The 18,068-nt window shown below is 37.6% G+C and overlaps 1 protein-coding gene and 1 pseudogene across 1 annotated transcript; one reads left to right on the forward strand and one right to left on the reverse strand.

The window, feature by feature from the left end:
- Positions 1–3,262: 3,262 nt before the first annotated feature.
- Positions 3,263–6,195, reverse strand: LOC103713299 (kinesin-like protein KIN-14J). Its single transcript, XM_039132602.1, is given in 9 exon segments — positions 3,263–3,571; positions 3,770–3,883; positions 3,968–4,131; positions 4,238–4,275; positions 4,340–4,566; positions 4,731–4,881; positions 5,008–5,287; positions 5,671–5,833; positions 5,835–6,195. Coding segments are annotated over 9 exon segments (1,446 nt in total). The 5' UTR covers positions 6,024–6,195; the 3' UTR covers positions 3,263–3,451.
- A 2,044-nt stretch (positions 6,196–8,239) lies between these two features.
- Positions 8,240–13,742, forward strand: LOC103696447 (annotated as a pseudogene).
- The last annotated feature ends 4,326 nt before the right edge of the window (positions 13,743–18,068 follow it).

Below are 18,068 nucleotides of genomic sequence, written 5' to 3' on the forward strand. Positions count from 1 at the left end.
TTCTTTTTGTAAGTCAAGTTCTACTTTTGGGACGACCCAGATCTGTTTAAGTACTGTCCCGATCAGGTAATCCATCGATGTTTGCCTGAATGTGAATTTTCGAGTATTCTTACTTTTTGCCATTCCCAAGCATGTGGGGGGTATTTTGGGGGTAGAAAAACTGCATCTAAAATCTTACAAAGTAGATTTTATTGGCCCTCATTGTTCAAAGATGCTCATAACTTTTGCCAGACTTGTGAGCGGTGCCAGCGGATGGGTACAATGTTCCGTAGAGATATGATGCCACTTAACCCCATTTACATTATAAAAATTTTTGATGTCTGGGGTATTGACTTCTTGGGTCCATTCCTGCGTTCTTTTGGTTTTGAGTACATTCTGTCGGGGTTGACTATATCTCGAAGTGGGTAGAAGCAGTTGCCACTAGAACTAATGACCACAAGGTTGTAGTCAAGTTCTTACAAAAAAATATATTTAGTCGCTTTGGCACACCCCGAGCTATCATTAGTAATGGGGGATCTCATTTCTGCAACCGGTCTTTTGAGGCTTTGGTTCGCAAATATTCAATCACTCACAAAGTTGTCACCCCTTACCTTCCCCAAACAAGCAAGCAAGTTGAAGTTTTGAATAGGGAGATAAAACACATCTTAGAGAAAACAATACGTCCCGATAGGAAAGATTGATCTCAAAGGTTAAATGATTCTCTCTGGGCTTACCGTATTGCCTATAAGACTCCTATTGGCATGTCTCCTTACCGACTGATTTTTGGTAAAACTTGCCACTTACCGGTAGAACTTGAGTATAGAGCTTTTTGGACTATTAAAAAGTTTAACTTCGATATAGTAGCAGCTGGTTCTAACCGAAAACTCCAACTCAACGAGCTTGAAGAGTTACACAACGAGGCGTATGAAAATACCAAAATTTACAAAGCAAGGACTAAGGCTTTTCATGACAAATCCATTAACCGTAAGTCTTTCGAGCCTAATCAAAAGGTTTGGCTATTCAATTCCAAGTCATGTCTCTTCTCCGGTAAACTTCGCTCTAGGTGGGATGGTCCCTTTTTAGTTAGAAAGATTTTTTCTTATAGTGCAGTAGAAATTCAAAACCTCAGTGATGGCCGTGTCTTCAACGTCAATGGTCAAAGGTTGAAACCTTATATGGAATGCATTGCAGAAGGGTAGTTGATCGAATCTCTTCATTGATGCTAAAGACGTTAAACTTAGCGCTTGTTGGGAGGCAACCCAATTCTCATAAGTCATTTTTGCACATTTCTCTGTTGCATTTTTCAATTTCTTAACAGGGACTCTCATATTGTTGATACAACAAAAGTACAATGGTCCTATCTTTTATATGCATCGCATAGTTTTTCCTTTTTTAAAAAAAAAAATTGAGGACAATGTATGATTTAGGTTGGAGGGTATAAGTTGGAATTTTTGATTTTTGATTTTTTATTCTAAAAGAAGTTTTACTTCAATTAGAAAAATAAAAATAAATGAAAGTCTAATTTCTATGCATTAGTACTAGAATGATAATACACAAAGTATATAAAATCTAAAAAACCCAATGACTAGTCGGAAGTAAGATAATTTTGAGTTCTTTTTATTAAAAATTCTTTTAGTGAGTTGTAAGATAATTTTTACTTTAACATTTCGCAATACACATAGCCTGCACTTCTAAGAGTTAGGTTCAACATTATGTTGTTAAGTCTGGTAGCAACCTTGAGTCCTGATAAATCATCTACAACTCATGAGTAAACTAGAATATTACAGATAAAACCCATGAGGTATTAAAATAAACATCCACAATTCTCGAAATTCTGCAAGATAGGATGATTTTAAATCAGTGATTATGTTCTATCAGACCAATTCTTGAAAATTACTAGCTTTAGCAGTATTTTGGTGATCCAAAGCCTTAGTTTATGTATGATCCAGATTTTATCGAGCACTCAAGTATAAATAAGTCTTACAACGTCATAATAGAAACTTAATGACTTCAACTTAAATTGCATACTACCCTAGGATTTGGGCTGACTTAGTAATTAAAACTTTATGTATTTTTGAATTTTTATCATTTATGCATTTGAAATTAGATTTTAGAAAAAGATAAAGTAAATTATTTGGGTAGAGATAGAAGTTTGTGGGTATCTTCGCTAAAAATCCTCACGAGACAAAACTCGTCTACTATGGTCACCTAGGGGTTTAAAGCCTTATTGCATTCAGTAAATGCAATCGCGATTCCTACGAAAGTGAGTTAATTTTTTTTAAGTTTCTATTTTTAGTTTGCTCGACTAGCAAAATGTAGATTAAGGGGTATGATAAGTGCTAAATAATACGTAAGAGAGGAGTAAAAAAGGAGGAGAAGCCGTCTTGATAGAAGAATCCCTATGCGCTGCTGTTGCCCACATCTACATGGAAGACTGACCTCTTCACTAGGGCGGGATGAAGCCCTAACAAAGGGACAAGAGTTTTGTATCTTTAATTTTTTTTCTTGAAGTTGTATGAATTTTTTGTTCTTAATGAATATCTACTTTTATCTCATATTTAATTTCTGTGATCTTAAGTATGATATTTATACAACTGTTTTTCATGATCACTAAGTAAATATAAGATAATCCATGCTTAAAGAAGATGCAGTATCCTGCCATATTAGTTTAGAATAGACATCTCATGCCAACTAAAGATAGATTTTTCTAAATTATTCTTGTAAGTTTTTATTTTATTGCTTATAAAGTTTGTAGCCAATTTACATGTTAATCCAAGAACGAATTAAAATAAAATTAATCATTATGGCTATGTTAGTGATAAATTCCTTGCCCTAAGTTCTTCTATTCATATCATTTTCAATTGCACTTCTTATTAGATTATCGTAGTTTAATCTCCTTCACAAAATCTTCTTTACATATTTTTAAGAAAACAACTGTTCCCCAATTCCTGTGGATCGATACCCGTAATATGCCACTATCCTACAAGATACGTGCTATTAGGTCGTCTTTAAAGTTGACTATCACAAATGTAATTGTCCAAATAAATTTTATAAGAATCTTTTTTGGGTTCCATTATCTTTGCCAAGTTAAAAATCACAACTAAAATATTACATTCCCATAGTGAGGAGGAAGCCGGGTTGCATAATTAGATATCCCATGTTAATCGCCTACTTTTGAAATCATTATTTAGCACTAACGGTTGCATATGCAATACATGTGGGCAGCCCATGGGAAATGGAGGCCACACTGGGTTGGAGTTATGGCGAGCTTACAACAGAAATGTGGTATGATTTTTTTTCATCATTGTGACTTTAGAGGCAATTAAAAGCAATATTTAAACATATAGAGGTGATGGAAGATAAAAGAATATGATGTGATATTTTTATCCCTTAAATGGGTCATCTGATCTCCACACAAGGAGCAAGTTTGGAGGTAATCTAGGTTGCCTGACTGATCTGAACCACTTCTTTCTTAACGTGGCAAACGGTTAGTGATTTTGCTCAAAGGAGGCCTCTCCTTGATGGGAGCCGGTGGTGGCTTGGAGAATTTGGCAGTCTGTCTGGAGGCCCTCAGGTTCTCAAGATCTCTAACCTGCCACCATTCATCCAAAAAATTCATCCAAAAGAAAATAAATTCCCCTATATCCACACAAAACTTAAAACACCAAGTAAATAAAATTCATTTCAACAGAATCTTTAAAGTGATCCTTCCGATAGTGCATCAGAAGGTTGACACGGGAGAACTTTAAAATATGTTAAAATTAAGTTTTGTTCTTCTATTGGAGATTACGTTTTCTTGAAGAGTTTGAATGACATACTCCTGTGATGCATATTTGAGCTGCATCGACTGCAAGCTTTCATTTAATCTTGCTGTTTCCTTTTCTTCCTGTCGGAGCTTCTCTGCCTGTACAAAAACTATTCAGATCAACTACTCTAGCTTAAAGTAAACCCCCTTCTATCTCACTTCATTAGAACATATAAGAACTACCATCTGTTTAAGCTTGAAACTTTCTGCTGGATCTGATTGTTTACGGGCAGGGCCATGCTCAACTCCCCGGACTCGACTAGCAAAATTTAATAAGCAGAGTGTTTCTCCCAAATCTGCTGAGCTTGGGCTGATCTGTGCAAACATAAGAGTCTTGCAATCTCCTCCTGTTGTAATTTACATTGCCAGTGCATTCAATGTGCATGCATTATTTTGTCATGCAAACCATAAAACTGGTATCTAGATTTTAAGAAACATTAACATGCATCTTACCTAGAGAGCTTTGGAGCAGACGGGTAAGCTTTGAGTTCCTGTATTTGTGAACAAAAGAGAGGAGTGAGAGAGAGAGTGAGCGAGTGAGAGAGAGAGAGAGACCTGTATGGAATATGGGGGTTCTTTGAGGCAAGAGCAGAGATAACATCTCCTAATGCCAAGAGTGACTTATCGATGAACTGACACTCTTTCAAACTCTGGTCCTCAACTTCAGTCTTTGCAACACGTTCACTTCCAGCTATATCCACAAGCCACATGTGGCTCCTGCTCCTCTGCCCACTCACCAAATTCTTACTCTTGATAGTCACCCGAACCATGCTGCAATGAAGCTAATGACGTCGTAATGTGAATATTTCAGAGAGAGCTAACATGCAACACAGCATTTTTCTCTATAAATAATCACAAATCTTCACTTCCAGTCAGCAAGAAGGAATGTTCACTTTTAGAAACTAGGCCTCAATGGATGCATTTAAAAAATGCAGTAGAATCTCACCAGTGAGAGCTTGTTTGCATTGGTTGACCCAACCGATCTGTTCCTTGCTCCAGTTTTAAGCATCTCCCACACCTCATCTATGCTGCAGATCTGAGCTTCAACCAACCCAGGCACATCCTGTATTCCGGCTGCCACTTGCTTTATCTCCAATCTTCATGAAATTTATTAAAAAAATAACCAGAATAAAGTTACAATCTTATTTCAGGTTAGAGAATTATAGTCCAAATAACAATCAAGCACTCCATGATATTTTCTAGCACAAGAAAGGAATTTTTACTTCTTCACAGGTTGATCTGCATTGTCTACCAGAGGATCTCTGATCTTCTCATTATAGACCTCCAACATGCTCACAGAAAGTTCATATCTGATTATGGAGCTGCTTTCCTTGGAACACTTGAGCAGTTCCTCCAAAGCTTTGTAGTTAACACCCCCGTTCTCTGTTGTTCCTTCCATCGTAAATGTATTCCCACTACCTGTCTGCCCATATCCGAAAATGCACATATTGTACCCATCTAGTATTGATTTCACAATTGGCAAGGTCTCCACAAAGACAGCCTCTGCACAGACAACATATCAATCATTAGATCAAAACTCTAAACTGAACTGAACATTTGAAACTAAAAAGACGATCACGGCTTTGTGTCTGGAGAAAACATGCAGTTTGAGGATTTAATTTGTTATACAAGGAATCTGCTGCATGTAATTTTTCTTTCATCCTTGGAATCTTTTTTCATACAAATAAGGAATTGAGGAATGACTACGATAACCAATCACTTTCTACCAAAAACATACATGGAAACTATCTACATGAAACAGTGCACGAACCACGAGGAATCCAATAATAAATTTTAAATTATTTCTTTTACATTTCAGGTGTCCATAGCAATCGTGTGATTCATATGAATACTCATTACCTTAATCATCTACAGAGAAACATTACCTTGATCATCTTTAGGTCCAAAAACATGATCAAATTTAAACTGCTTTTTGGAGGAGTCTAAACAGATGATCTGCAATTCAGTATCCCGTGATGGGTCAAGCTCTACCACAAAAGAATAACCTTTAGAGATCTCTTCTGATTTTAATGGCCTGCATCTGCAAAAAAACCCTTATATTGCCCTTCAGCTTGATCAGTTCATTATGTAGGCGCTTCCTTTCAGCGCACTCTTCTGAGTACTTCTGCTTCAAGGTTTCGTATTTAGGCTCGCACTCCTCCAGGAACTTATTTTTTAGCATTTCATAATTAGCCCGTAGTTTTACAAGTTTATCACTCTGTTCGTGGTGTCTCTTCATCTGACTGTTATACTTAGACCCTACACAAAAGAGAGAATTTGAATTTGCACTGATTAGTAGGTGATCATCCAAAACTTTACCAGTCCTTCAGAAAAGGGAAAAGAAAGTGGCCGAGATACCAAGAAGCTGAAGAGTAGAAGAGAGATCAAGAACAGAAATTCCCTTCAGAATAGGAGATGCAATGAGGCAATCATATCATCCTTAAGCATCTGGAATAAGACAAGGAATTCAAGAAAAAGGACTAAAAAAATAGAAAAGAAAAGGAAAAATAAGAAATTGCTGTTGCGCTGCTCCAATTACTAGGGAGAGGAGATCAATCACCTGATCCGGGAGATTAATGCAGGAATCAGAGTGGGCTTCTAAGGTTCGATCTCAAAAAGATTACAAGGTTCTTAGATAAATCTAAAAAAAGAAGATAACGAAAGAAAGAAAGGGGATTTGGGATTGAAGGATTGAAACCTTGAATTTCTTGAAGGGGTTTGGATTTCTCTTCCACTGCATTCGGTGCTGCTTCGATCGATCGCAGGGGGGACATTGCGGGCAAAGCTCCATCGCCCATCATTGTGGCCCGGAAAAAAATCCTCGGATCTTTCCAAGGGACAGAAGAAAACCCTCCTCGAAGCTTCTAAGCGCACGAGCGAGTGAGAGAGAGGGAGAGAGAGTTCTAAGCACTTCTAACGGATCATAATAGAAAGCAATATAACGGATGTCCCCCATCTACACCCCCAGTAACACATAAGACATGTAAAATGCACCTAAGAAAAAGAAGCAATACTCCACCCCTATCAAATTGATACAAAAAGATATTTACAGCCAATTTGACTTTTTAGGTTTCAATTCATAAGATATGAATGTACTTCCTTGTATCAAACCTTGCCCTCTTTCCTCTTTATCAGCATTTATTTCATTACTCTTATGAGAACTTGAAGAATTGCTTCCTATTGCAGGAACTTAAATTGCATAACCAAGTCTCCTTACACCTTTCATGTTTCATTCACGCTAAAAACTTACCCAAGATTATCTTGTATAGTCTTTAAGATTCATTGTAGATCGAGGAAATGTTGAGACACAGTTGCTAAATGTTCTCAGGTGAAATCAATCATACTTTAATCCATCAAAGCAAACCAGGGACAAGCTTGTTAGATAAGGTTAAGATAGAATTATCTATTTGGCCATTGTAGTACACAGCAACAATCAAAGCAACTCTCATGAATGTTAGGATGATGACATCAATTCAAGGAAAAAATCACATAGTAAAGGCACAAGGCAGCTTGCACCTTAAATGGCTTTTATTGAACATACTGGAAGCTAGAATTATGTTAGAAGTGTAACAAAACTTCAAAACATTGTTAAAGCAAGAAAGACAACAGAATCAGGGTAAATCTAATGAAAAAGACACTACCTGAACAAGTTCATACCTTTGGAATTTCTAATGAGGTATCATGATAAGAAGTGGCTTCATTTGTAGTAGTTTCCTTGGGAACATCAACTAAACTACCAATTTCTGCATTTTGTTCCACAAAGGCTTCACTTGTCTTCTGTTCCACATTGGTTTCTGTTTAAGCCACATGCTTATCTATGTTCTGAATGTCTTCATATGGTATTTTTGAATCAACTGATTGCCCAACTAGGACTGAAGCAGCCTCCTGCGAAAGGCTAATTGATTCATTCGGCAAAGGCACCTCTGCAGGTGCTAGCTCTGGAACTTCCCTCTTGATCTCTGAATCATTAAAATCGCCAGGTTCATCGTGCCTCTCAACAATCTCCATGTCAGCTTTTGATGTGCTCAGTTTTTCATTATTTTGATGAACTGTTTGTTCAACAGAATGCTCGAGAATGTCTGACGTTCTCACATTGTTTAGCTTACTAGAATTTAGTGAAGATGCTTTATCTGGAAGTTGAATATCTAAAAATCCAATTTTGTAAGTTGTCATAACAGCAGCGCCAACAACAACACTGCCAAGGACAATGTTTGAGATATAGTTCCCTGAATTAGGAGTTTCTTTTGCAGGAGCAGGTCTCTGGGTTGAACTTCGGTGAGAAGCATTTGAGTATTCATATCTTGAAGAAAGGAAAAAGGGCATCTGCTCTCCATGATAATAAGGATGAGTTAAGCCGATAATACATGAAACTACATCAGCAAATGTCTTATTATTTAAGAAACAAAAAGAACCAAACAAAAGAAAGATACGATGAGTAACCAGCAGAAGCATTGAATGGATTCTCACATTATGTATGACAAGTTCATTGTGAAAGAGGCAATAAGCTATTACAATAGCAATTTTGGAAGTTCACCATATTTTGCAACTCCATCCATTAAATCCAAAAGACCCTTGCGCTCAGTTTGTACTTAACACTCACCGGAATATATTTGTAACTGTGCCACTTAAGCACCCACCAATCAGTAAACATATCATGACATGCAGATTACATGCCCAAGAATTACATAGAAACAGTTAGCTCTTAGTTTTTCCCAAAATTCAATATAAATTTTTAGTGCTTCTTGTTGCATTATGTGTCACAAATCCATGAAAAGATGATGGGAGAAAACACCTTGATTATATGCCCAAGATTAAAATAATTTACATATAAGTGGTCAGCGCTTATTCACGAAGTTCAAAGCATGTTTTTATTGCTTCTGGTCACAATACATGTTTGAAATTTTGAATACTTCTATAGTTCTATATCCTTATATGTTTCATGGCAGTAAACTTTCAATTAAGGCCACGATGACATCTATTGGGATGCATTGTCGCCAAGATTCTAGCTTAACCCCTCATTATCATAGCCCAAAGCCATCCCTTCATACTTTCAACATGCCATCATCTTCACTTAAACCATCACATATGCCTTAACCGCCAAATCACCTCCGTCATACTTTTCCATAAAGCCTCAACATTGTCATAACCTTCTCTAGACTGTGATCTTTTAATTCCCACCAATCTCTGGGCTTAACCCATCCCAATCTGCAAATACTTCCCCACATGCTCTTCATTTCAGTCAACTACCGTAGGCATCAGTCCATAATCACCTTGAATACAATGCCAGTAAATCTACAATTCAGTTCAAAGATCTCTTGCTATCATCTTTTCCCTCCATTCAATCACTCAATGCCTGAGGAAGCCAATGCCTAGGGAACCCAATAAGTCTTCTATACGGTCCTCATTTATCTAATATACAAATAAGCAGCCCAAGAAATGTTGCAATGGCATAGAATACCGGTCAACAATGATGAATCTACAAACAATGGGGCGATATCAGAGATACAAGAATGTTGATGGATAAACCAAAGGATGCTTCGGAAAGCATATGGGATAGGATATTGGAATAAAATTAATGGTATTGGCATGTACACAAACAGCCAATAGATGCCCTCATAATGCAAGAAGCTTAATTTTTAAGAAGGCCTAGCAGTAAGTTGAGAGAGAAAGGTTACATCATAAAGCATCAAAAGGAAATGTCACTACTTGGTCCAGATTAGATCCAATTCTTATAGACAAACCCTTACAAATGGGTTAAGAATTGCTAGTTTTGGTTATGTTATGCATCCTATGAGAAGGGAAGAACTGCTTACATCTTGAGCTATTAAATTAGATTACAGGAAAAGAAACTGGTTGCATCTGAACTGCAATTTAGTGTTTTAATGGCTTAATTCTATATGTTAATAATAACTTTTTCTAATCAGTTACATGTCGTTAATATTTCTTTTCAAACAGTGTAGCTTCGGAGATTCGATCTATCATTGATGATGAAAAGACAAAAATTGAGAAGGACAGGTAAGAAAGAAGCACTTTACACATATTCTTTAGTGTTACTTTTGAAAATTATTAGTTTTATGATGTCTTTTGTCTGGATAAAACTGTAGATCAATGATTATTTGATTCTTGTAGTATGCTGAAGTGTGCTGTTATGGGCATGTTAGTATAGTTTTTGGCGCATGCCTTATTTACTTGATAATGACTCTTTGCTCAACTGCTAATATAATGCACAAATTACACATTTTGATCGTACTGATTTGCTTTTTCCATGGGAGCAGGCAGGGTATTCTGAAGGCTCTTTCAGAGATTTCTAAAGAGGTGTTTAAACAATAGTTTGATCAACTATAACATAGATATTAGAAGATTATTTGCAGGAATGACGCTGTTAAGCTTTAGTTAGCAATGGTCTGCTAACATGCAAGAAATGCAGTGTGCGAGCTCTCTGAAAAATGAATATGCCAAGTTTCAAGCAGCTTATGAGAACTTTTGCAAGGAAAAAGTGGCACATATGCAGAATTTGAAAGGCAAGTACAAATTCCTCCGTTCAAATAAGCATAACTTCTATGTTTGCTCTCAGCACTTTATCACTTTGTCTTGAACACTCACAGCAAATGAAATGCTCATGCGACCTTTCATTGTCTGCCTATTATGCCAAATATTTTAACCACCAAATATGCTGTAGTCTGCATTTATCAAAAGGAAATAAAAGTGGCAACATCAAAAGCATTATAGGTCAAAGCATCTGATATATCGCTTGTCATTTTCTACAAATGACTCCGCCAATGCAGTCGAATCCCCTCATTGATGAGGCACCTGAACAATGTCATTTTCATTGCAATGTGGATTATTAGATTAACTATATTTGCAGTGTGCGTAACATTATTCTCTGGCCAACTGTGTCTGGATCTGCTGATTGGCACCCCTCTCCTCAGCACACGCACTAGGGAAAGGTCCCAGTTTCAAATCTGAATGGTGGCATTCTCACTATATTTCTCTCAAAAAGAAAAAAAATATCTGAAAGCTTCCATTGAACACTTTTGGAATCTCTATGCAAGCTTCAATATTCTCTGTTAGCAAATGAACAACTATTACGATGTTGTCCTTTTCAAAGTTTTGTCTCTTGCAAAAGAGTAGAAAGTGTTGCATGGAAAAAGTGTTCTGTAAACCCAAGGAGAAGGTTTTGAAAGAGAAGGATTGGCTTTTGCTGTCTCCTTTGTTTCATTATCGGAATTTTGCTTTGGATCCGGTAGCTTCCCTCACCTTCATTTGGAGGCACTGTTGTCTCTTTCAGTAGATGGTGGCCTCTGCCCTCCTTTCCCTCAAACAAAAAAAAGAAAAGAAAAAGAAAAAAAATGGGAACACCTATAGTTCTAAATCCATTAGACTACAAAATTGCCTATTAACTTTGAAGATAAAATTCTTTTAAAGTTAAAACCTTATAGCTTAATAAATGTACCTTTTGTACGCCCCAGAGCTCTCCGAGGACATATTTGTCTGTCCCATGATAGGACACATATTGCTCTTATCTATATTCATCTTCTTCAATTTCTTTAATTAGTTTTTTGAATTTTCATGCATCTTTGGGGATCCATGCAGTCCTCAAGTATTGAATCTGTGAGGACCCGTGCGGGCGTGTGTTTAGTCCCATATCGGTTATTCGCTGGGTAGATCTTGGGTACTTATACAGGATCAAGGAAACCAAATAATACCTTCCAGCTAGCCATTTTGGGTGAGGTCCTAGGTTATTACAAATGGTATCAGAGCGAACCCAGCCCATAACCTATGTGAACTAGAGGACACTGCAGCACGGATCCATTGGGGCTGACCACGGGCCAATCGTGGTGTTTGTGATTAGATTTGAATAGATTTGAACCCTTAGCCTGATGCGGACATCAGGGCTTGAATGGTGGGAGTATGTGAGGACCCGTGCGGGCGTGTGTTTAGTCCCACATCGGTTATTCGCTGGATAGATCTTGGGTACTTATACAGTATCAAGGAACCCAAATAATAACTTCCGACTAGCCATTTTAGGTGAAGTCATGGGTTGTTACAAATAGTATCAGAGCGGATCCAGCCCATAATCTATGTCGACTAAGGGACACTGCATCACGGATCTATTGGGGCTGACCACGAGCTGATCGTGATGTTTGTGATTAGATTTAAATCAATTCGAACCCTTAGCCTGACGAGGACGTCAGGGCTTGAACGGATGGAGTATGTGAGGATCCGTGCCAGCATGTGTTTAGTCTCACATCGGTTATTCACTTGGTAGATCTTGGGTACTTATACAGGATCAAGAAACCCAAATAATACCTTCCGGCTAGCCATTTTGGGTGAGGTCCTAGGTTGTTACAAATGGTATCAGAGCGGATCCGGCCTAAAACCTATGTGGACTAGGAGACACTGCAGCACGGATCCATTGGGACTGACCACGGGCCAATCATGGTGTTTGTGATTAGATTTGAACCCTTAGCCTGACGAGGACGTCAGAGCTTGAACGGGGGGAGTATATGAGGACCCGTGCGGGCGTGTGTTTAGTCCCACATCGGTTATTCGCTGGGTAGATCTTGGGTACTTATACAAGATCAAGGAAGTCAAATAATAACTTCCGGCTAGCCATTTTGGGTGAGGTCCTGGGTTGTTACAGAATCAAAATGACATCAGTAAAATAATATGCTTGCCTTCAAAATGAGTTGGTATTTGTCTCCTGCTCCTGTTTTCCATAGGAGGTACGTAGTACCTTTCTTGACAGAAATCTAGCAAAAAAGTTAAGGATATTATATTGTGGTGCCCGGAATTATTATTATTATCATTATTATTTTAACAATGCATTATCTACCAATCTGATATGCTGGTTAAGATTTTTCTCTCTCCCTGATGATTCAACAAAACTCAAGTTACATACCTTTCTTTCATTTCAAAGTATTATGTATTAGTTTGGTGTATTCTGCAGAATTATTTTCCAAATATGAAGATGAAAAGGATAAACTATATGCCCGTTACGAACAATAGCGTGAGTAATAGTGTTCTTTTCCAGTTACATGGAATCCATCCATCCTACTCTCAGCAGATGTTCAATGCTTTAGATTTCTTCTCGAGTTTTCAGGAAGGAAGGAAAAGGCTAATCTGTCTGAACTTGAGAAGGCTTGTGCTCAGAAGATTGCCAGAGCAGAAGAATCTCTGAAAAAGAAGAAGCAGGTATATGAATATGGGATGTTTAAGTTAGCAGACAGTCATTTGTGATTTTCTCCTATCATCTATTTGTTTTATCTGGTTTTATTTGCAAAATTATCTTGATGTATTATAATTTTCATCCTAAGAGTGAGCCATGGTGCAACAATAAAGTTGTTCTATTATAACCTGAGGTTATGGGATCGAAACACAGCCTTTCTATATATAGGAGTAAGGTTGCATACGTTTGACCCTTCCGAGACCCTACAATAGCGGGAGTCTCGTGCATTGTTATACCAATTTTCTTATACATTATGCCTAGGTGTTTAACAATCACTTATGCATGCTATACCAGATATACGAATGTGGTTTCCATATAAAACTTGTGTATAAAGGTATATCAATTCGAAAGAGAAAAAAAAGGGGAAAAGATTCAACTGTAGATTTTTAATCTAATACATTATTTTCAGAAAGAATCTGCTCAATATATTTGATTTTCTGTTTTGGACATATAGACGTGTTGAAATGATTGCATATTCTTTTTTCTAGTGATGTAATTTCAAAGTTTATGCATGTATTCCACTTTCCCACAATCTACTTTCCAATGATGCTACTTTATGTCAGTGTGATCCAGGATGACAAATCTTTCAGCATATTACGCAAATCTCTTGGCTCATTTCTAGAAGGCGCATCCGATGCTGATTCTGGGCCTGATGAATGAGCCTTGATCACCAGTAACTGCTCTTGGATATGGGGAAGCATAAAATTCTGTATATAAACCTTATTCTCTCTTCTTTTTTTTTGGTAAATGAACCTTATTCTCTTTGACACCATCTATCTTCTTCAACTGAAGATTTTGCCAAATTGTTGGATGGTGAATTGGGATTAAAATTTGTCAATGGTTCCTAGGCTCTAGATTCTGTTTTGTTAATATAAGAAAGGGGTATCTACAGTAATCATCACATTGCCTGTTTCTAATTTTCCAGGAACTTGACTACTGAAACACTATGTTGGTAAAGGAGGTGATTAAATCTTTTGATAAGGACATACCAGGAATTGCACCAACCATTGACTTGTGTGAACCACAAGACATTGCACTCATCTTCAATAGCTTACATGAATGATTTCATCATCTCAAGCAAAATTATTCCTGTTGCGTGAAGAATATACATGTTCTGAAAGAGGTTTTGTATCATCAGTTGGCGATACATTATGGGTCTACTCCATTGGCTAGAATAAAGTAATTGAATGTCAATGACTGGATAATATCTTTCATAGTTTTAAGATTTAGAAGATACGGTTTTCTCAGAACAAGTTTTTAGATTTTTAAGGAAGATTTAAGTGCCAAATTAGTACTCTTTTTGCTATAGCTTTAATATTTTCTTTACAGAACATAATCTTACGGTATTGTATCTCTCTGACCAAATATTCAATTATGCTTCTCTTGCATGTGGCTTCTGTAATGGCATGATTGTTTTCTTGAACAACGAAAGTTTTTTGTTTTTTTAGTTCCCAATTTTTTTAAGGTACAGAAATTGTGGATTGCTTTTCCTTTTTTTTAGCTCTCAATTTCTTTAAGGTACAGAAATTGTGCATGGCATAGGTAGGTCTGGTATTCATTGAACTATTTGAAGGCCCAATACAGCACCAACTGTTGATTACGCATTGAGATACATTGTAATTCATAGATGCAGTGCTTTAGTATGAACCCATTTGGCATCATATTTTGATTTATGATCTGTCTGGCTGCACTGGACTACCGAAAAAATGTTTCCTAATTCCTTGGACACAAGCTTGCTAGAAAGTTATGCGGTATCTTTCTGTTTCCTAATTCCTTGGACACAAGCTTGCTAGAAAGTATGAACCCATTTAGTATGAACCCATTTGGGATCATATTTGATTTATGATTTGAGTAAATAAAATCAAGACAATATAAGCTTTTCAAGTCAACTGAACTTCAAAAGAGCTCGCTGAAGAAAAATCACTAGATTTAATCAAGCTTGAGAGGACTAATGATCTATAATAAGATACTAGGAGCTCAGATCCTATTGTGAATTGGGGTTGCCTAAGTGGTCACACCTGTCAATTTAGCTTAGAGGTTCGGGCTTCAAGTCTTGGGGGGTGCATCAGCATCTTCAGGTATTTGAACTAGGATAATCATAATGTGTGCAGCCTTTCTTCCTTTCTCTTATAAGAAGGGTAAATTCTAATTTATCTGTCATCAGTCAGGCGAATAGTGATGCTTATAAACTACATAAATACAACTACTTGAAAAAGAAAATTTACATTCTTCTGGAATGGAGCACCATCTAGATGGTTAGCAGTCTGAACTCCAAACCACACAGCATGGTGCACTATATCTAAATCTAACGTGCACAACAAAATTTCAACATAATGATTTGGCTGGCTAAAGAGCCCCCTAAATGACTTGTTATTGATCAAGGGCCTATTAATCTGCACCATCTTTTATGCCTCACATTGCCCACATGGGCGAGGTTCAGGCTTGAAAGCTCATCAGCCGAGCAGCTGGTCCGATGCAGAAGGAACAGTTGGATCACCATCATGATCCATGATTGGCGAGCTTTGAGATTTGTGATATCAGGGAGCCCCAGAACTGCATCAAAGCACATGCCCGTTACAGATCACGACGGTAATCTAATGGTCGATAAAAGTGCAGCATTAGACCACCAGCAGACCTAAACCACTCCCATTAATCTAAAAGCATTCCACTGCCAAGCTTGTATTAGGACCATCCAGTTGCATGACATCTCAAATTTTACTAGCATGCTCCACAGAGAACATGCACAAAGGCATTTTCCTCTATTGATTTTGAACCCAGAAGATAGGGGAGAGGCATGATTTTCAAATATTCACTGCAACCTCTTGGATGCTCATGACCTATCAAATCTCCGGCATTTTCCAATTTTTCGATTGATGATAATGAAATGCCTCGAGGCTATGTATTGTTCCCAGCCAAAAAAAACCTTCAAGTCAGTATTGCTCCTCTTCTCCTCTTAACCCACTCTCGGTTTTCTATAATTCTATGCTGTTGTTTCTGCTTGGACCTTTCGGCCGCAGCTGAACCTCCTTGGTTGCTAGAATCAGGAATCTGTGCGGAATGTATGGTGTAGTGGATGTTTTAAAGAAACACTCGTATCGATGGTAATTGCTAATGTTCTTAACAAGTTGATCTAACAGTCTGTTAACTCTTATTTTAGATAAGTCAAAACGAAATTAATGAACGAGTTTTCCATGGAGTGTGGTTGTTATCTGATGCATGTGCATCAACAGGGCACCCTAACATAATTTCTCCACACTCAACTGGCATGCAAGTAAGAAATTTGCTGTAACTCTTCTCCCCCCTGTTGCCCAACATAACACGAGAGAACAAAGATTGCACAAAACAGTGAGCGTTTTGATGGATATAAGATTTCATTCTTTCATGCACCATATGTTCTGCAAGCCTGGGCAGAAGGATAACATATTGATGATAGCATCCTTAAAAATGAAAATGAATTTCAGACAAAGAGCTTTGATTACATTCTATACTAATCAGAATATTTGCAAGGAATAAAGATAGCTATACTAGAAACTGTCAATGGCAGCTCTAAAGCTACTTAAATACCAGAACCAGTCAATGTCAGTGAAGTGTTTTTTTCAAGAAAGTGTTGAACTCATGATTCATTTATGAACATTAGGTGTATGTCTATCATCCTTCATGCAGTAAATGAGCAAAGTGGGGAGAGAATATTATAATGTTTACCATGGGATGTTAATTTCCCTCAATGATGCAGTCTAGTTAATAAACGGGGCCACAAGTTTAATCAAGGTGATCAAAAGAGTCTGGCTATAAATATAGAAGGACAGGAGATCTCCCCAGACCACGAAGGATTTCTTTTACATTTTCCAAAAAAAAAAAAAGTTTCATCAAATAAACCATATATCAAATCTTCAGAGAAGGTTGTATGAAATCTTTTTAATGATCTCTTCAGAGACATCTGATAGAGGAAAAAAAAATAGGAAGACTTTGAATAAATCTCTTGCTGCATTTCTTTTTTCATCACTCCAACTTTTATCCTATAACTAAAAAGCCTATAACATTAATATGTTGCACATATTTTCTAAGTGATAGTTCACATGCAGGATAAAGGTCTTGATTACATCTCATGCTACTGTTCTCTTCATTCCAGCAAGAAGCTTATATATTGAGAGCTCTTAACATTAAAGTTAACAAAATTCCCAAGTGGCAGTCTGCATTCAGGATATTTATTCATCAAAGAATTTATGATTGTTCTTCACCATGCCTTGATTTTTTCCTATAATAGCAAAATTGTGCCTCAATCTACACTTTCCATGTAATTAACAAATTTTTCTATAGTACAATAGCAAATTTTTGCATTGATCTATGCATATCGGAAACCTAACTAGATTTGCACGTAGCACAAAATCAAGATTACATTTCCCTAGCGATTCTAGTATGACACAGCGCAGTGCAAGAAGATAAAAAACTCTTGGCAATTGGCATTGCAGTAACCAGCGCCTGTATGTTCTTATCACCACAATAAAAGTGCAAGAAGGGTACCAAGATCATACTTCTGAGTTGCCGATTCCTCCCATTCTCATGAAGATCATAGACGGAAGCCACAATCCTCTTCTGCTCCGCTCCACTAAAAACTCCAGTATGAAGCTCGAGCCCCTCGAGCACATTGATCCACCGGCCATCGACCCTCTCCATGTGTTTGAAGTCCTTCTTCCTCACTACCATCGAGAACCTTATCGCCTCCCTCTGATCCCTCAACACAGAGAAAAGAACCTTCATTACAAATGTTTCTGCAACAATATCACTGGACAATATATGAGGAGTCTTCTTCTCTGTTTGGATCGGGCCGCCGTGCACGGTTCGCAATGGAAGAGATGGGAGAACTACGGGTTGGCAGACCCAAGGCACGACCTTCTCTGCCGTTCCACTGGGTTTCTTTCCGCCCTGCCGCGCCGTCCTCTCACCAACCCAGCAAATTACTGCCATCATACGGTAACTTTAATCATCAGCCTCACCTCGTAAAAACTCATGAGTGCCTGTGAAAGATTTATGAGCGCCTACTCAAGGAGAAACTTA

Source organism: Phoenix dactylifera, chromosome 12, assembly GCF_009389715.1.
Source record: "Phoenix dactylifera cultivar Barhee BC4 chromosome 12, palm_55x_up_171113_PBpolish2nd_filt_p, whole genome shotgun sequence".
Lineage (NCBI taxonomy): Eukaryota > Viridiplantae > Streptophyta > Magnoliopsida > Arecales > Arecaceae > Phoenix > Phoenix dactylifera.